Source organism: Pseudorasbora parva, chromosome 10 (genome assembly GCF_024679245.1).
Source record: "Pseudorasbora parva isolate DD20220531a chromosome 10, ASM2467924v1, whole genome shotgun sequence".
NCBI lineage: Eukaryota > Metazoa > Chordata > Actinopteri > Cypriniformes > Gobionidae > Pseudorasbora > Pseudorasbora parva.
This window is the reverse complement of record NC_090181.1, coordinates 21173491-21194734: the sequence shown is the minus strand read 5'-3', so window position 1 is coordinate 21194734 and position 21244 is coordinate 21173491. Positions and strand designations below refer to the sequence as shown.

The 21244-nt window shown below is 36.8% G+C and overlaps 1 protein-coding gene across 1 annotated transcript in view; it reads left to right on the top strand.

Annotated features, from left to right (window-relative positions):
• The window catches only part of crybg1a (crystallin beta-gamma domain containing 1a), a 48641-nt gene that overhangs the window by 3378 nt on the left and 24019 nt on the right, over positions 1 to 21244 (top strand). The window contains exon 2 of the mRNA XM_067455454.1: positions 19317 to 19464. Within this exon, the coding sequence (XP_067311555.1) occupies positions 19317 to 19464 (148 nt within the window). The remainder of the gene's footprint in view (positions 1 to 19316; positions 19465 to 21244) is intronic.

Genomic DNA, 21244 nt, shown 5'->3' with positions numbered 1-21244 from the left:
CCAAGAGACAGTGTCATATATACGCCATAAAGTGCGTATCAAATGCATGCGAAAAACAGCGTATCATATGCAGGCCAAAATGAGTTTTGGCGTATACATTCCACGACATTGCACACTCGTACTATTTATACGCATTTATGTGTGATCGGGATTACCTTTAAATTGGCTTTATACGTTTACCTGACTGTTAATAAATTGTTACACTTTGATTGATTCTGACTTCCTCTGGAATTATTCAGGTTACGAACGGGCATAATTTCAACAAAGGGTAAACTGAATAATTAAATGTGTAGGTTACTTAAACTATTAAATATAAATGACCAAATAACCAATTGGCATTGGTTATTAACCAAATAACCTAAATTCTAAATTATGATTAAATGGAGTCAGATAAAGAGAAATTTGAATAAAATCCTTTTGCCTTGCTGAAAAGACCGAACTTGCAGCGGCCTTCACCCGCCGATCATTAGTCTCCATTGGAACGATTTGGGCAGCCTTACATTAGCTATACTGCTGTGGCTTAATCTGAGTTTATGAAGTGACACTTCTAACATAGCTGTAGATTGATACCTGATTTTATTGATCATCTAATTTTCTCTATTAATTATTCAGGTAGTTGCTGTGTATGGATAGACAGGACACTAGTTTCTTATGAACCAAAGAGATCTGAAAGTATTGTGAACAGAGAACATATTGAGGATAAACCACACTACAGAAGCAGACTGCGTACGTTAAATGCCCGTTTGAGAAAGTAAAATGGCTCACAGCATGCTCATTAGGTTTTCGGGGTGTTAAAAAGTCAAGCCAAACTGTTTATGACCACACTGTGTGGAAAAACTGATCAGTTGAAAATGAGAAAGAGCTGCTGTGAGCTGCATGGTTAAAGTTGCCTGTGGGCAGGGCGTGTGCCTCCGTGTGTGTGTGTTTGTGTGTGTGTTGCGGGCAGGTGGGGGTTGAGAGAAATCCAGCTCTGCATGATGATGACTGATGTTCGCTGGAAGCTTTGTTGTCATGACATAAACATGCTAACAGAACACATTTCTTCAATCACACATATACACGGTGGTTTTTTTGTATTAGTCACAACAACTCTTAAGTCCTTATACACAATGCAACTAAATTCGGTTGTCAATTCACCTTTTAGTGCTTAATCCTGTTCTATACACACAGTTTAGTAATTTACGGGAGTTACAACTGCACTATTCAATACAACAAACTCTCGAAAAATGCAGCTAGTGACGACAGCATTTACAAAAATTGTATGCAATGTGTATGGAACTGAACAACTAGTTAACATTAACATGCATCAAAAATGTTTCTTTCTTCTTTTTGTGTGGTGCAAGAAATTGTTGCCATATAGCAGCCGAGGGCATCTTTTGTTGCAATAACAACAGCTTCAACAAGAGTGGTGTGTTGCAGACTGAGATAAAAAATGTTCAGAAAGAGAAAGTTGGCTCTTGCATTGGCATTTGAAGTTAACAGGGAGGAAAATGTCAGTTCACAACAGCATTTGTGGGTGCTCTGGTTGGATGATGCATGGTTTGCGGTATATTTTAGATTGAACAAAAGTCTGAAATTTGAAGACCTGCTACAAATCATTGTTCCAACACAAGCAAAATTAGTCAATCTACTGGCATCTTCTCAATTTTTCTTGTTGTTATGGGAAAGAGGCAAGTCTTTCTACTCGCTTGTCATTGGTCAGCTGTCAAAAAGGTGCTTGATGTAGGGTGTTTTTAACACAAAAGTTTCACTTTTTTTAACCTAAAAAGATGCTCTGAGCTGCAGTAAAAGCCGTTGAAGTTTAAAAAAGGTGCAATTTTTTTCTTTGAAAACACCAAAATCCATAGCATTATGATGTAAAACAGATGCTAACAGCTTCAAAAAAAAGACGTCATGTGTGAACATGCCCTAATGGGGTCAGGGCCATTAATCACAGATGTCCCAAATGTGAACTAGATAGGGGTGGTTGATCTACATACACTATTTTACAAAAAGTTTTGGGATAAAGGGTTAGTTCACCCAAAAATGAAATGTATAATTGAATAACGATTCGGTTATGAAGCGGTTATGAATCAGTGAATCGATCAATGATTCGGGTCTCCAGTGTCACATGATTTCAGAAGTTTGGCAGTTTGGCAAGCGATAAAAATGGCTTTGTTAATGTTTCTTGTCCTCTCACATTGACATACTAATTACTACATACATGAATGCTTTGCAAATGATTGGCCTATTTTTAATTCAAAATAGCGAAATTAGACAAAAGTGTATTAGCTTGCCTGATCATTTTTGTCAATCGTTTAACATTTCTGTTTTAAAACAGCTGTCAAATATGAAATGTTTAGTTCAGCTTCTTACATCTGATCTCGCACTTTATGGTGAAGCGTAATCAGGGGCGTGGGACTGGGGGGATAAAGGGTACTGAGTAACCAGGGCCCGAGGCAGGGAAGTCCGTTTTCTATTTTTAGAACGGGGTGCGGGGGCCCAGCAAGATGGTTTGTACCCAGGGCCCAAAATTTGGTGCTACGCCACTGAGCGTAATGCTGGAATTCATGCTCAGCAGCTTCTGTGAACATAAAGCTTGCCTGCTTTTGATTTGATTGATTGGCCTGTTGCTGGCCAATATCCTTGCAGTACTAAAGTAGAGTACTTTACTATATTAGGAAATTATTTCCAACCTTTATTATATACACCTAGGAAAAATACCAATGTGACCTCGGTGACCTCATAGCTGGCTATGGCCATGAATGGGGTAGAGGGATAGATAGAGTTCTGGGTAGGGTTAGTGTGTGGTTTGATATTCTAGCTCCACCTATTCGGCTCAAATTACATTTGTTACTCTTTGCTGGACATCTTTGCTCTGTAGTGAGCACCTTCTCCAAACCAAAATAAATTAAAATGCTGAAAATAAGACCTAAATATCATGACCCGCACCTGTTCACTTTATTAACACCATAAACTTAAAGGGTTACTTCACCGCTTTTTCATATTAAACTATGTTATTCCCTTAACTAAAACGAGTTGATACATACCTCTCTCGTCTCAGTGCATGCACTTAATCTCTCTGACGCGCGGTGATGATCTGATAGCATTTAGCTTAGCTCCCTAAGCCCAGTTCATTCACTATAGTACCAAACAGAGATCAAGTTAGAAGTACCAAACACCTCCATCTTTTCCCTATTTAAATACAGTTACACGAATAGTTGAACGATCAATTATGGTGACAAAATAAAACAATGTACTTCCCTAATCGGATTAAAAAGGAAAACTATAAAACATCTTTCCTCACACCTCCCCCTCACTCTCTCATTTCTGTCAATATGGAGATGTGGGGAAGATGTTTCGGCCGGGACCTTTTACTGCGCCGAGCCGAAGTACTCTCAGAGTGCTATTCCGCCATACATTATAGTTCTCCTTTTTAATCCGATTAGAAACGCGCCACGTTTTATTTTGTCACCATACTTGATCGTTCAACTACTCGTGTAACTGTATTTAAATAGGGGAAATGTGGAGGTGTTTGGTACTTCTAACTTGATCTCTGTTTGGTTCCATAGTGAATGAACTGGGCTTAGTGGGCTAAGCTAAATGCTATCAGATCGTCACCGCGTGTCAGAGAGATTAAGTGCACGCACTGAGACAAGAGACGTATGTATCAACTCGTTTAAGTTAATGGAATAACATAGTTTAATATGAAAAGGCAGTGAAGTATCCCTTTAATCACTTTTTGAAAGAAGCTTAAACAACAAGCCAAAAAATACTTGTGTACATGGCAACACTACAAGAGCATGCTCTGTAAATCAGCCAATCCAAGCATAAGCAAAAAAAACGTGTTAAAATTGCTTAACATAACTCATTTGTCGCTGTAATAATTCTTTGGTCCGAATAGCTGATATTCGGCCACCGACACACACATGATGCCAGAATGTTGTTATGGGTCCACGGTGTCAATCATCACAGTTTTGTGAGTGAGTCATGTTTCGTACACACATGCAGAGATGGGCATAAATACATGGAAATGTATTTAAAATACAAATACAAAAAACTGTGAGGAAAAATGTATTTAAATACAAATACAAAATACTGTGTGGAAAAATGTATTTAAATACAAATACAGTATTTTGTATTTTGAAAATACACCAAATACATGTGAAATTGGCAATTCAGTGAAGGTATCCATATTAGGCTGTAATCTATCTGGGCCTATTCTGAATGCCAAAAAGCATTTAGATGTGTGCAACTGCTTAGAAACTTTCGTTTTCAATCTGAATTTGAATTTCCTTTAGCGGCAGTTATAATAACACAAATTACGTCAATAACTCATTCGCCCTCACTTCTTTTTCCACTCCAACATTCCAATTATTCTTGCCCACTAAAAGCTGCACAGATATATGTGCTTACCCCGATAGGCCTATCTATGTAAATGATTTAGAAAAAGTTCCATCAATTCACATTTTATATTATTGCTACGAATCTACGATATGTATTGTCATATGATATCACTCATCCCTAACATGCAGTAACGTTAATACTTCAAACACATTTGACAAGCTACTTTAATCAACAAGTAGAATTGACCATGACATCCTCACCGTATTCCAACAATTTTGTAAAGTTGCCGATCCAAGGCTGGGTTGTACTAGCCTAGAAATCTAGACGCACCCTAGCGGCAGCAAATCTAATCTGCCACGAGTGCCGTCTAGCAACTCTCAATACACTTCTGAGCTGTAAAAACCAAACTCTGGTCGGGCCAATCACATCGTGTATAGAGTCGGTGGGCGGGGCTTAACATAATGACGGCAGAGTTGTGTTTGCGTGCTTCTAGTTAACACAGACGCTGGCGAACGGCGGTCTTTCGAATCAGCTTTGGCCGTGACTCTGGAAGACTTGAGTTAAGCTTTTCTCTGAGAAAAGAACAAAGAACGGCACTGAAGTCATTCTTAAGAAGGGAAGATGTGTTCAGAGTTTTGCTGACTGGATACGGCGAATGTTTAATCTATCAATGAGCTCCGCTTCACGTTGCTCTGGATGGTTGTAGCGCTATCCTATCGCGTGCAGAGGGAGTTTGAAAGACAACCGTTTATCCGCCCCTCGGATTGAGCTGTCAATGGTGAGTTTCCAGACCAAACATCTTGATGTGGGTCTGTCTTGTCAGGCTAGGGTTGTACAGCTGCGGCTCACCTGAATGAATGTTGGGGGGAGGGGCGTGTCTGGTCTGAACTAGTAGATGCATGAAAACAGCTCCTGATAAAGAGGTTGCCTGGCTCAAAGTATTTTGAGTATTTTGAAAATACAAAAATACTCATCTTAAATGTATTTAAATACAAATTACATTCGATTTTTTCCAAAGGCTTTAAAATACAAAATACAAAATAGTATTTTGTATTTCAAATACGTATTTTAAATACATGTATTTGAAATACTGCCCATCCCTGCACACATGGAACAATAATTTAGGGGATTCACTCCTGCATTTAAATGCAGTTTTCACTCCTGAAACTGCAGTGTGTGCGTGGCCAAGAAGCAATGTTTTTTATGCAGAAGTAATCTGTATAAATCTATTGAACAGATTAAAAACAAAACGTGCCCATATGAAAATACATTTAAATACATAAAAAAATAATAAAGTTATTTACATATATTTAACATGTTACTTATCATTTGTGGTCTTTCTTGGCCATTCTTTCTTGTCAATTTCTCTTCTAATATTTTGCATGTGGCCAACATTGGTCAAAATATATATTTCCTTAAGTTGCAGTTTATATTTTTTTTCAGCATATATTTAAAAAAGATTTTAACCATAAAAAATTAGTTTGAAGGGTCAAGTCCAAATGTTCTTACAAGTATTTGTGAGTCTAAAAACGTTAGAACCTCACATAGCCAAACCCCTACTTGGATTGGATCACATCAGAAAGTAATTGTTACCAATGCCAGATTTGTTCTAAAACAGGCCTATATTAGAAAGCTCTGGATGAGCAGTGACTCACTGTGGTCGGCAAACATCTGGATGTGCAACACTGTATGCTTTTGTAAAGCAGAAATAGAAGGATTTGTTCCACTCAGAACAGTCATAGATTAGTTTAGAGTTTTTTTTTAGCATTTTATATATATATATATATATATATATATATATATATATATATATATATATATATATATATATATATATATATATATATATATATATATATATATATATATATAATTTTGTTCATTAAGTCTTTTCCATTGTTTTACAGTTTGGGTTTTTTATGACCTTTTAGCTTGAAGCACTTATATGTTTGTGTTCAGTGGGCACATCTCAAGGTTTCTGTACAGATGTGGCATAATAAACTTCTTAAGTATATGCTTTGAATTTTCTGCTGCCAAGGCAACACGCACGCATGCACACAACGAGCAAACTACAGTCCTGCTACAAATGATAGCAGTTGATTTTTTTTTTTTTAATGCATTAAGGGAAATCCTATTGTCTGTACATCTATATACACTTTTTTGGTAACACTTTACAATAAGGTTAAGATTGTTAACATTTATTCATGCTTTAGGTCAAAGTAAGAATAAAAAAAGTTTTTGTTGATTTTTATAAAACATTTTTAAGTGAATCAATTGCTTTAAATGAAAAGATTGAATTGAATTTAAATTTTCTGCGTAACACGAATTAACCTCATTGGTTCTTGCAGAAGCTTAAATGTGCTGCGCTACATAAGAATGAACCTCGCTGTTTTCCTGCGGAAGCTCAAACGTGCTGCGCTACATAAGAATGATCCTCATTGGTTCCTGCGGTAGCTTAAACGTGCTGCGCTACATAAGAATGATCCTCATTGGTTCCTGCGGAAGCTTAAACGTGCTGCGCTACTTGAGAATGAACCTCACTGGTTCCTGCAGAAGCTCAAACGTGCTGCGCTACATAAGAATGAACCTCACTGGTTCCTGCCGAAGCTTAAACGTGCTGCGTAACATAAGAATGAACCTCACTGGTTCCTGCAGAAGCTCAAACGTGCTGCGCTACATAAGAATGAACCTCATTGGTTCCTGGGGAAGCTTAAACGTGCTGCGTAACATAAGAATGAACCTCATTGGTTCCTGGGGAAGCTTAAACGTGCTGCGTAATAGGGGTGTCAACAATAATAGATTCGGCGATGCATCGCGATGCGGGGCATGAACAATTCAGCATCGATGCGGCAAAGTGCCATAATCGATTATGTCACTGTTTATTTTCTGGCGGACGATAAAGTTGTGAAGTTTCAAATACTTCCGGTTCCGAGAGAATAACAACAACAACAACAACAAGGAAGATGGCTGAGGCGGAGGGAGATGACCGCGATAGACGGGTTATTAAAAACGTGCTAACTACCCGAGGTGTGTAGGATTGTATTACATTTTCTTTTTATTACATTTTTGAAGTTTAGAATGACATGAGGGTGAGTAATTAATTCAAGAATTTAAATTATTGGGTGAAGTATGAAAAAGTATTACTATATGAGCTAAATTAATAAAGGCTGTTTTATGTCGTGTTAGCTATTGCATTTACCAGTGTTAATGTACAGAATCCATTATACAGTGTTACCGTTTTATTTATTTTACAAAACATTTCACACGTACAGAAGGTAATGTGACCTACATTGTTTATTAGTTTCCCACTGACAATGAAACGGTTAATTTTTTTACTATAGAGATGATTATCACAGACCATCAGTTCTTCAACAGTTGTAATAACTTGGTGAAAATGGCTGGAGGGCGCACTCTCTATCTTGACTTTCACCCCTCTGTTTGTGTGAAAAGCTCTTTGTCTTAGGCAGCTCTGCATGTTCCTATAAGCACATAAACTCATGCTAGAGGAATGTGCAAAAAGTGGTTGGGAAATATCTCAGTGCGGGAGATAAAACAGAAGCTGATCACTCCTTCACAGTGTAGTTTATTTCATGCTTTTTGTAATTTTTACATGTCTGGATTGTCTTCATATCAAAGTGATCTCTCTATAGGCTGTGGTTTAATAGAGCTTCCTAATAAAACCAGTGAAACCAGCTCTGAAGTTCTTTGTTTCTTTGAAAGGGTTGTTATTGTGTTCCATGTGACTTTCAAGTGGAATGACTAAAAATATGATTCATCAGCACCTTTTGTAATAATAATAATACTAATAATAATGTCAGACTTAAAAACTGGAAGTTATGTCCATCCTTGGAAGATGACACGATAATACCATTCATGCTTTTTGCAGACATTAGAAAACAGCTTTCATTTAATTGTAATGATACAAATGTATATTGTTTGGCATATCATTGACATTAAAAAAGTTATATTCTTCATTATTTTAATATTATTTAGTCAAATTTATTTAATGATTTGCAAATGATGCTTTTGCCAATGCCAGGTGAGGCTTTTTGTTGCAGTTGCCTATCTGACTGTTTTACCGATATTTTAATCTTGTAATTTCTCCTCTTATCATGCACATTTTTGTCTTATCTGCATGTGAGTACTAGGTGTTTTGAAATGCACAGGCTGACACATTACTAGGCTGTCATAATTCAAGATCTGTTTAGAGGATTTACTTAAAGGCACACTGAGAAATGTTTCAACCAGTCCAGACACATCTCACTCAAATCTGATGAAATAAAGACTCTATTTGTTAGAGGCTCATATTGGTTTCAAGTTCTTGGGGGGTCATGTTTGTTTCGACATATGATAATTTATCAAGTAAAAGTGGATAGCCATCAATGTTATATTAATTCTCTTGCAGCTTCACTTAAATCTAATCATGCACTGTTTATGTTGCCTAAAGATACGTTTTAGTATATACATGCAATTATTTAAATATTAATTTAAATATGTCTACAATAATAAACATATTTGTTTACTTTCTTATTACAGTGCATCCAGAAAGTATTTACAGCTTTTCAGTTTTTCCACATTTTGTTATGTTACACCCTTATTCCAAAATGGATTAAATTTATTATTTTCCACAAGATTCTATAAACAATACCACATAATGACAACATGAAAGAAGTTTGATTGAAATCTTTGCAAATTAAAAAAAAAAAAAATTCACATGTATATAAGTATTCACAGCCTTTGCTCGATAATGGGTTGAAGCCCCTTTGGCACCAATTATAGCTAAATATAACCAAATATAAATTATCTTTGAGTAAGATGCTACAAGCTTAGCACACCTATTTTGGGGCACTTTATCGCATTCTTCTTTGCAGGACCTCTCAAGCTCCATCAGGTTGGATGGGGAGCGTCGGTGCACAGTCATTTTCAGATCTCTCCAGAGATGTTCAGTCAAATTTAAGTCTGGACTCTGTCTGGGCCACACAAGGACATTTACAGAGTTGTCCCGTAACCACTACTTTTTTTTTATCTTGGCTGTGTGCTTATGGGGTCGTTGTCCTGTCGGAAGATCAACCGTCACCCAGTCTGAGGTACAGAGCACTCTGGAGCAGGTTTTCATCAAGGATGCCTTTCCCTGGATCTCAACTAGTCTTCCAGTTACTGCAGCTGAAAAACATCCCCACAGCATGATGCTGCCACCACCATGCTTCACTGTAGGGATGGTATTGTCCTGGTAATGAGCAGTGCCTGTTTTCCTCCAGATATGACACTTGCCATTCAGGCCAAAGAGTTCAATCTTTGTTTCATCAGACCAATTTTGTATTTCATGGTCTGAGAGTTCTTCAGGTGCCTTTTGGCAAACTCCAGGTGGGCTGTCATTTGCCTTCCATCTGACCTTTCTACCATACAGGCCTGATTGGTCGAGTGCTTCAAAGATGGTTGTTTTTCTGGAAGGTTCTCCACTCTCCACAAAAAGACGCTTGAGTTCTGTCAGAGTGAACATCGGGTTCTTGGTCACCTCCCTGATTACATTTACATTTATGCATTTGGCAGAAGCTTTTATCCAAAGCAACGTACATTGCAATTTTTTTAAGTACACATTTTACACTAAAGGCCTTTCTCCCCCGATCGCTCTTAATCTATTTACGGATGATGGAGGCCACTGTGCTCATTGGGACCTTCAATGATGCAGAAATATTTCTGTACCCGTACCTAGATTTGTTGTGCCTCGATACAATTCTGTCTCGGAGGTCTACAGACAATTCCTTGGACTTCATGGCTTGGTTTGTGCTCTGACATGCACTGCTAACTGTGGGACCTAAGGGACACACGTGTGCCTTTCCAAATCATGTCCAATTAACTGATTTTTCCCACAGATGGACTCTAATCAAGTCCAAAACTTGATCATGTAGTGTCTATCAAGGGTGGAAAGATTTGGTTTATAATTTCTTCTGTTCATGACAACACTATATAATGGTAAATATGTTTTTGGGATGATGTAGCATCTATAATTTTAGAGACTATTTGAAAGTCACCTGAGAGAGTCATAATTACTGTAACAGGAGATAGTATCATGATGCTCAGATTCAATATACTGCACAGTTTGCACCAAATACATTTTAGTGGAGATTTCGAACCAATATCCTGAGGGGAAATTCAGTGACATCCATCACCTTATGAATTGAAACATTCTAAAAGACACATAATCCCAGGGAGACGAAAGCTGATTTAGGGAGACGTGTGTTTACAGGAAAGACACTTAAATTAATTATCTTGGAAGGGATAAGAACTCAACTATGTATACATTTGACATAGACATATTTAGATGGGTCAGAATATTGCATGTATTTGTACTGCATATTTGTAAGTGGATTAGTAAGAATAGTGTTCTCAGGTATAAAATAGAAGAGAGGCTCAGTGGATTACTGTTAAACAAACAGGGAACCAGCGCTACAAAATATTTACCATTATACTACCATGTTTTTCATTTACCTTAGAGTGGCATAAATAAATAAGACTCGAGCCTTTAGTGTTAAAGGGGCGGTTGCATGCAATTTTTACTTTTTTAACTTTAGTTAGTGTGTAATGTTGCTGCTTAAGCATAAACAGTGTCTGTAAAGTTAGATGCAAACTGATGAAAGTTCAATGCAAATGGAGATTATGTCTTTTAAAGTTATAGCAGTTTATTGCCTACAAAAACGGCCGGTTTGGACTACAACAAGCTTCTTCCCGGGTTGGCGACATAATAAACCCTTGCTAGTCACAGCAGATGTTACTTCTGCCCATTTCCGGACAACCTGTGCTTGGCAAATGACTGTGGAGACAGCGGGGTGGAATAAAGGTCAAATATAAGAAAAATACGGCGTTTAAAAAAAAAGAAGTATTAAGACGTTATAGTGCGCCCCATAAACACAACCAAACCTAGAAAAAAAACACGGAACCACCCCTTTAACACTAGTATTTCTATGACCATCATTACATAACAATTTACCTTTAAACCAATGGTCAGATCTCACCACTCCCTTTAACCAGATACCTTAGTCTTTAATTCTATATATGTACATATATTCAAATCAAGTAGTCATTCACACAAATTACAAAAGTCAAGATTTTAAATCTTTACAAGTACCGTTTTTATCATTATTATCACAGGTGTGGAGAATAAGTAAGTGCTTTGAAAGTGTCTTACCAAATGTATAGTCATTGATGTTATATAATGACAGATTTCTTTTCTCTCATGTTCTCTCATTTTCATAATTTGTAAATTATGACAGTAAAATGTATTGAGTAAAGACTACCGTGCCTTACATCTGCCACAGTATGTACATTGACCTTTTGTACAATAATCATTTACAAATTAAAATGATTGATTTAATGTTTTCAAAATAAGCTGTCAAACCAACCAGGCAACATTGTTTTAACCGTGACCATATTTAGGTTAAACGTTTAGTGTGTGTGTGGGTGTGTGTGTGTTTGAAAAGAAATCATCATTAAAGGTTATGTGAGTTTTAGATGATTCTGTTCAATTGCAGCTCAAAATAAAAACAAAGGTGAGACCTTTTTTCTTTTTTCTTTTTTTTAAAGGAGTCATTACTGCTCTTTTAAAAAACTGAAAGAAAACTACCCTCCTACTTTACTTATAATAGGCTACAAAAAACTACATTACAATGATGTACAGCATAATATAAAGCTAATAGCAGTCCCAAACTAGTTGTTATGTTGGTATGAGACAAATATTTCAAAATATAGAAACACAAAGCGAAAATAAAGTGGTATTTTGGGTTTAGGTTACGGAAACTACAGTTAGGCTATGGCAAATACACATGAATTCTTAGTCAAATACTGATGAGGAATAGAATGAACATCAAACCTGCATACATTTCCTTTCTAGCATTCCGCATACTTAACCTGTTACATAATTTATTGGTACTTTTGGATAATTTCATAACTTGCTTATTAACAACGACAATTGCGATGTTGCATGATCATAATTTCTTTTGCTCTTTATATACTGTCAAATTATGACGGGAAATTGAAGAAACCAGTATAATATTGTAATACAGTTCGTAGATGGGAAGGAAGGAGGTGGGAACCGGCGAACGTTCAAAAACATTTATTCAAAATAAATAAACAAAATGAAAGTAAAACCGCGGGCAGCCCCTCACGGACGACTGCCCGCAAACACACAAAATAAAACGTGGGCAGCCCCTCACGGACGACTGCCCACAAACACATAATAAGACGTAAAACAAAACATAACATAAAGTCCAGGCCTGGTCCTCTCTCGTCTTCCGCTGTCCTTGCTCCTCCTTTTATGTCCGTCACATGGCCGCGAGATGAGACCGGTGTGCCACGCAGCTGGCACTCGTCAACATTAATCACCGGCCCGCTCTCGGTCCCTCGCCCCGCTGCCTGTCACACCACAAATATCTTACAGATTAATCAAAAGCTTTCACGCATTTCTTTCAAAATAAAATGATCACACCAGAAAAACATTTAGAACTGCATATTTTGTTATGTTTGTTGTTTCTTTGATAATACACACTCCACAATCCACTCACCACCAGTTGAGAAACACTTGTGTAAAGAGTATCCATTAGTACCTTAAAAGGTATTAACCAATATCCTTTAATTTTACGTTTTAAATTTTAGTTCTAGCCTACTTGCAGTCATGTCCTCATCTCATAAGAACCATCTGCGAATAAGCAACTACCTGCTAATGCACTCACGTGTGATTTGTGTAAAGTAGTCTTGTTGACAAGTTTAGAGTATTGGTAAAACATACAAGATAGTACCTGCCCTGCCCTGTTGATGACAATATCACTACTTTTGAAGCAGAAATAAACTGCTGCAGAAAAAGTTAGGTGCCATGCATTGCCCATTACAAATGCATGTGAAAATTAACGGATGCTAATATCTTTGATACTCAAAGGAGCCAGTGTTAGCCAGTACAGTATTATGAGCCAGATTAGGGACAACGGAATTTCAGAAAAATAGCTAAAACAAAAATCGCAATGGCCAGGGCAAGAAAAAGATCATTGACCAATTTATTGGCAGAAAAAAAGTAACAAAAACAAACAAGGAATATATAAACAAACACAAAACTAAAATAAGTGGTGACTGCCCTCACATGGTATCGGAATTATCATAAATCCGAGTTTCCTAGGTAAAAATTGCACACGAACAGCCTCTGATGTCGCGTTTACAAATGGAAGTTCAGAAATTATTTTCATACCCCAATTTCCGAGATGGGCGAGCCATAAACTTTAAACATGGTAGTGGGGAGAACTACTGCATTGACAGGTATAATTTATTAGTTTTTCTCCAAAACAGCTAGGTTGTATTGTCTTGTCATTAATGTAGCACATATTTACATATACAATTAATCATTTGAAGCATATTGTTGTTTTATGCACAGAGGAATTAGCTTGCATTTGACTGAAATTACAGAATCGGCAGAAAGCGGACTGGAAAGCATTGTAAATGTTGATATGGTTGTCTGTGCATGTGCCTCTACATATAATTTTGGTATTAATAATTTTCCCAATAAATAGGCGATAATAAACATATGATTCTTGTTCATTCCGACGACAAAGCATTTGAATGCAACAAGCTCTTATTCACGACTTCAGAAGTGGGAAGTACAACATTTCCAGAGAAAAATAAACACAAAAGAATCTTCTGGGTCAGCTTATTTGCCGATGCTTTGCCTCTTTACTAATATAACTAAACAAACAAAACCATCCTCAACAAAACAAATGAAAAACAAATAAACTCCAAAACCACCAACAACAGGTTTCCTGAGGTAGGCCAAGGTGAAGTGCCATCAGCAGCTCTTACAGACAGATGCTGTAGACATTAGGAATACTCAGGCTCCTCCCCCATCCAGAGTATAACTGCATTTACTCAAATACTTTACACAAATGATTTAGAGGCATCTTTTATGATGAGTTTACAGTGCAGTAATGCTGTTTTTGCATATGAAATATTCATATGTACTGTTGTTTTAAAAGTGGGGAGACACTTGCTGTTATTCAAGAATTGCAACAATGGTTCAAAGCGGTGTTCAAAGTTATTGCAACATCTGCCATTATTGATAAGTGAATTAGGAAACGTACTATCCATCAATATTTCTTACTCATTACCCATCAATATTTCTTCCATGAAATTGTATTTTGCATTGTTGTTTTTTTATTATTATTATGATTCTGTGGAATGTTACCTTTCATTGCATGATTTCACACATCTTGTATCCTGAATTTTCAGAAATGGTCTGGATGCATTTGAACTTATATGCAAACTGTTTTTATGTAATGAAGGGGTGTGGCCTGCACATGTGTAATATATCTATATATTTTTGCTTAAATTTAGATTGTGTGATCTTATTTCAGTAGATTACTTCTCATTGTTACATTTATCCTCATCTAGTGGTAACCCGAGTGGTGGGTTAGCTTGTAACATAGGAACTCTTTGTGTTTGACATTAACTCAAATCTGTGATGTGTAGTACATGTCCAAGTGAGTTACATTTGTAGCAGACAAATGTGGCTCATGAAGCAATTTTTTTAGAGATCTAGCACAAACAACCACTTAGTTAATAATACTCAAACAAAAAGTGTTACTTTTTACTCTTCCCTTGTTACTTTTAAATATTTGTTAAGTGTTAATTTACCCAAATATGAAAATGTATAATTTTCTTTCTTTTGTGTAACAAAAATAGGCAAAGAACAAATAATATAATAGTGAGTTTAATTTCATATAATGAATGTAAATGGGGATCTGGACTTCCAAATGACAAAAAAACACACAAATATAATAAAAAGGGTCCACATGAGTCAAATTTGGGTCTGTTTCTTACACAGTGACATTGTAAAGTTTCAGAATACATTGCCATATGGAATACTCTTATATTATTTGCAGTGTTTTTTGTCATTTTGAAGTTGAACAGCTTGGCTCAACGTTTACTTTCATTATTTGAATAAGACTGGCCACAATTATTGCTTTATACATTCAGGTGAAAAAAGAGCTGGCATGTGTTTATCTAGTAATTTCAGAAACGACCATAACAGAATACAGACAGAACAAAAGGCACACTCTCATGAATGTAAACATGTAAAATGTGGACCTTGTACAGAAAAGCATTGGGTTTCATTGTGCACACACACAGAAAACCCTTACATGTGACCTGGACACACTCTTTTATCTTGCACAAAACTTATGCAGCACAGACTATTTTCTATGTCCTTGGGGGGTGGTCAGAATGTGTGTGGATTTGGGTCAGAATGTCAGTGTTGTGTAACAGTTAGGTGCGGCCCAATGCTCCTTACAGGGAAGCGGTCTTAGTAAGAGTAGCTTCTGCTGTGGATCTCTGTCCTTGCGCTAAGCTCTCACAAATATTTGCTTTCTTAAATAAAGTACCACAACACTCCCAAATGCATGGTCCTAAGTAATGAAAACATAAAGCTCTTTGATTATTATTGATGTTCCTGTCAGTGAATCCTTTCCTCCAAAATCCATGAATAACACTGGATGATCAGAACTGTTCTCACATCATTTAGAATTTGTTTAATTCTTTGTTGTTGTCTGTATATTAGTGATGATCTTACAAAGCAACAAAACCGAGCCAAATAGGGGGGAAAAAGTCTAATATTTAAGAAGTCAAAGACTGAATCACCAAATTTTTCATCTAATATGTCTATTTAATTTTATTTCAGCTTTAATAGTTCATTGTGTTGTATGTGGGTGTGAGACAGTAGCATAATTCCATAGAAAGCACAACAGCTTTGCCACTCCTGCATTTATTGCATTTTTTGATTAATAGGCGAATGCTGTCATCTTGTGACAGGGACACGACACGTGATGTGCTGTCATGTGATCAGGTGGATGCTTGTATCATTCAGTAAAATTGACAAAATTATATTTCTAAGAAGGTATGTCTTTTAGGATAAACATTAATATTCAGATAATGTTTTTTTTAAACAATCAAAGTTGTGACAGATCACATCTGTGAGTCAGGGAACAGACAAGTTACAGTAGATCAGCAATTCCGTATAAGTTTTAGATTGCTACACATTTGAGTCACAGTATTTCATAATTGCATATTGTTTTACATCTAGAATCTGTTTTAATGGGTCATCCTGTAGAATGGTTGACTGAAAAGACAGAGCATTGACAGTAATGTATGTCATGTAAACAATGAAAGAATTCAAAATGCACCGAAATTAATACTCATGGATATTTGGGTGATACAGAATCTTAAACTGGATATCAGCTTATTCAGATTAAATATGAAATCCCACAGGCATTTCAGGTTGTTTGCGTTAGGATCCATAGCCCTGAGATCATGGCTTCCCTTACTGATACACATGCCAGATCATGTATTTGCCTCGAGGGCACAAACAGTCAGAGAGGAAATTGAAGCATTAACCCTTTTTTTGGGTCATAGCTAAATAAATGTGTGTCACTCATAATATGTAGCATACATTTGAATAAAACATTCATGGAAACAAACCTAAAACCAAGTTCAAATAGCAGGATGAAGCACTGCTGTTGGTTCGGCATTAAGAAACCAGAATGCCATTAGCTATTTATCGCATTTAACACCTAAACAGTTGAATTAATGTGAACTCTTTCAATGCGATGAGTCATGCGTGAAGACTGGATTGTGGTCAAAACCACCGGATCAGACACGCTGCAAGCTGAAGATCTGTGAGACTCTCATTTACTATCCCAAACCTGTCGAAGAACATTTTTGTCTTTTTCCCCCTGAAAGGTTTTCAGGCTTTCTTCCTGCTGAGAAGTTATTTACTCAAAAACTGTTCTCTAGAATAAGGATGGAAGCATACTAATCATTTCAGCACCTTACTTGTATTTCTAGCATAAAATATGGGGTGCAGAAGATTTTTATCTGTGTCAGTGGGATGTACAGTACCATATATTATACATATTATATATATTATACATATTTCTTGTTCTTATTATGCAAGTGAAAAATCTGTAGCATTTTAGTAAAAAACATTCAGATTTTAGTTTTTTATTTTGTCTAGTATCTTTTTAGATTACTCTTATCAATCGCAGACAGGTTTGTTAAAGGTGCATGGTGTAAATTTGGTCTAATTTGAGCAGCATCTTGCGATGAGGTTGCGAATTGCAACCGCTCACCATAGCAACTACGGTGGGCAACATGTACAAATATGTTGTTGTCTGAGAAAGCAGAGAGTAGCTAGCGTTCTGTAGACCAATTTGTCCGTTTAGGGCCACTGTAGAAACATGGCGCCGCAAAATGGCGACTTCACTGTAAGGGGACCCGTGGTGTATGGAGATAAAAATGGCTCATTCTAAGGTAATAAAAACATAACGGTTCATTATGTAAGGTCTTTATACACCACTGAAAACATAGTTATGTACATTATATTGCATTTCTGTCAATAGTTCCTTATAAATATTACACACTGCACCTTTGTTGAACTATTAAAAGATTTGAGGTATTTAGAGCACAGAAGAACCTGGCTTAACAAGGAACGTTTCTGTCAAACAAATTAATTCTATTTAAAGAGCAGCTGTAAAAAAAAAAGTCACTGTTTTGCAGCAAACAGGTGTTTAAAGCTGCTAGTGTTTCTGGAGTCCCTAGAACCTCTCCATGTCAGAAAGTTGTGCATAAAGTTGCATTACAGCCACCACTAACCAAAGCTCACAAAGATAAATGTTTACATTGGGTTTAGAAATACACAAAGACTCATTTTGAAATAGTTTTATTCATTGAGGAATGCTGTGCTGCAATGGATGGATGGATGGATTTCTGGATGCTTGGTGAATGGCCACCCTAGTCCAACAAGACAGCGACACCAGCAAGGAGGTGGTGGGCGATGATTTGGGCAGGAATATTGAGAAGTGAGAAGGAAAGTCCCTTTAGGGTCTCTGAGTGTGACGAAATTACTTCTGCAAGATATGAAGAGTTCATAACTGACCTTTTTATGCTTTTATATATTGCCTTGTGTTATAAAAGGACAACAGATTTTCATGCAGGACAACACACTATCCCATGCTGCAAAAACACCACGCCAATAAAACTGTGTGAAAATGTATTTCTACACCAACATTAAATGTTTCTCTTTGTGAGATTTGGTTAGGGGTGGCTGAAATGCAACTTTATACATGACTACCAGCCTGCACAGAGCCCCTGTGCTCTAAAAGGCACTTAAAGTGCACTTACAAATCTTTTTTAGTTTTATCTCTATATAGTTTTTACTTTTTAGCTACTCTTTTATGAGTACTGTGAATTCGGACATGCTACTTTTGCCACATATTGTTTTTCACCTCCCTAAGTGAAGGAAAAGGCAATAGCAGACTTGTGTAACTTAACAAAACTAATCTTAGACTGCACCCTGGTGGATATATAGTATGTTGCAAAATGGTTCAGTTGCACAGTAGTTAACTTGCACAATCCCTGGACAAGAATTTGTCATTTTAGAGCCAATTTATAGTTAGTATAGCCACTAACTTTATTGCAGGAGGAAGCCCTTTTGACACCTAGATTACTCCCAGTGGCAAATCAGCTGTTAGCTGTTGCCACAAATTCTTCATATTGCACCTTAATGCTAAAATATAGACATCACAACACATATTAGACTGAGCAGAACGGAAAAAAACAAAACAAAGCTGTTGCAGCACTTAAATATTTATTCTGAACCTGAGACTGTGACACCTCACGTATTCTTACAAGTAACAAATAAAATGAAATGTGCTTTGTAAGATCATGTTCTTTAATTAACACGTAATTATGATTCACGTTAAGTAATTCACACAAGAGAGGATTTTGTTATGAATCTTTTTTAATTGCACTGAAAATGATGTCGAGATAATACCGAAAAACTAAATACAATCTTATTGAGTCCCCTTACAGTCTTTTGCACTGATACTTTACATATCCATTACAAACTAGGGCATCTGGAAGTCATTCCATACCTTAGTAACGATTGGTTCTCTGTTTCACAGGAGTTTTGATCAGATGAGCATCCAAACGGAGGACTATTCGATGACCGACACCTGCCCCACCCCTGTCCGTTCTCGGTCTAATTCCACACTAAGCCTGGATCTCGCCTCCCTTACAGATCCATCTTCTCCCACTCGCAAATACAGGAAGGTAGGTAGATCCAGGTCACTCTGTCTGTCTCTTTCTGTCTGACTGTAAAGCTGTTGATCTTGTGAAGGGAACATAGTATGTCTTTTAATCCTTACATGCATACATAGATATTAAAAATCTCTTTACACAAGAACATACTGAGTTTGAAACATCACTAAAGTTCACTGTTAGGAAGAGGAAGTTCATGGATTACCTATGCTGAGACTAGTTGGCTTTAGCCTTGGGCAGCTGCTGCTCTACTTTCATCAGAGGATCAGATTACAGCAGTCACAGCTCCTTGTACAACAAACACTAACAGATGCTGAATCTGTCTGAAATATATTCTGTTTTATGTGGTTCTTTTTTGAATTTTGCACAGATGTTTTTTGTAGAGAAGTCTCACTGGTTGAATCGTGTTCACAAAGCAAGGACATGGTACATTGTTTCTTGTGCTATGATTTAACTTGCTATGTAAAAATACTTGGTAAAAGGCTACTAGTGAATAAAAACAGCTCAAATGTGTTAAACATACATTTGTAATAATTGTAGGCTATTTATAAAAAAAATAGTTTGATGTTATATAATAGTGAAATATAAAAAATAGTGAAAATATTGAAATAGGTATAAGGTTATTTACATATGAGTTTCCCATTTGCTGATCTGTTTCTGTTCCCATTCATGACGTGAACATCTCTTGAACAGCTTCAGTGTTGTTAACTCCTTGATGAGCCTGCAGAGGGCAGCACAGGCTGAACAACTCATTGAACTACACATTAAACGGTAGAATATGTTTGGACATCAAAAAAACATAATAATGTGGAATAAAAATATGATTTATACATATACAATTATATAAATATATAACTAATTATTATAGGCTACATAACCACACAATTAATTTATAATTTGTCAAAATCTGTGTCACTCATAATGTTAAGTTGTAAAGTGTAAATGTTATCTTATACAAGTATAATAATTTTAAAGCTACACTATGTAATATTTCCCAAAGTTAGTTTATGTCATTGTAGGCAGTTATCACAATGATTTCATTTCAAGTGTTCGTTTTTAAAATAAGTTTAGTTTTACTTAGTTATCTGGTGCTATAAAAACGGGGGGTGTGACGTCATGATTGACAGCTGAGATCGATGTCTTCTCTGAGTGAAGTTGTCACTGAGGCACTAACTGACTTTTTTCTGGATTTTTGGGAGTAGATTGGAGCTTTAGCTTTAACTTCTACATTTCCATAACTGTTTATTTCACACTAACATAATTAATTGTTCTGCATCTGTGAGAGTGTGGGTGGGCTTTTGATATCACGCTGTACTTCCTGCTCTCTTCTGCGCAACTCTGGTCCCAAAATCATTACTGCGCAGACTCGGTCCCAAGATGTCAACACTGTGCAGGCCGCCTGAAAGCTTCAACTCGGGCAAGCGGAAACGGATGATGTTGAGTCGTCCATATTTTTTTACGATCTATGGTTTCACCTCACAGCTGGTGGAGAAGAATCAGGATAGGACTCGGGTAGAAATCATGTTCATGGATGTGATTATTAACGTTACTATTGTATGAAGCAGACCAGGGCTGAGTGCTGAGGGAGCTGAGCAAGGCAGCTGGAGCGATATTTGCGCAACACACGCCTCGTGAGCAGCGGGACTTTTATTATGACGGGACACAGTCGCGGACGCCATTTCAGTTTTTAACGGTCATGAGTATGAGGTAACGCAGCTCTGTTTATCATATTAGATACATTTAAGGGTGTTTAAAATTGTTATGACGTTACTATGTGCGTTCGCTCAGCGAC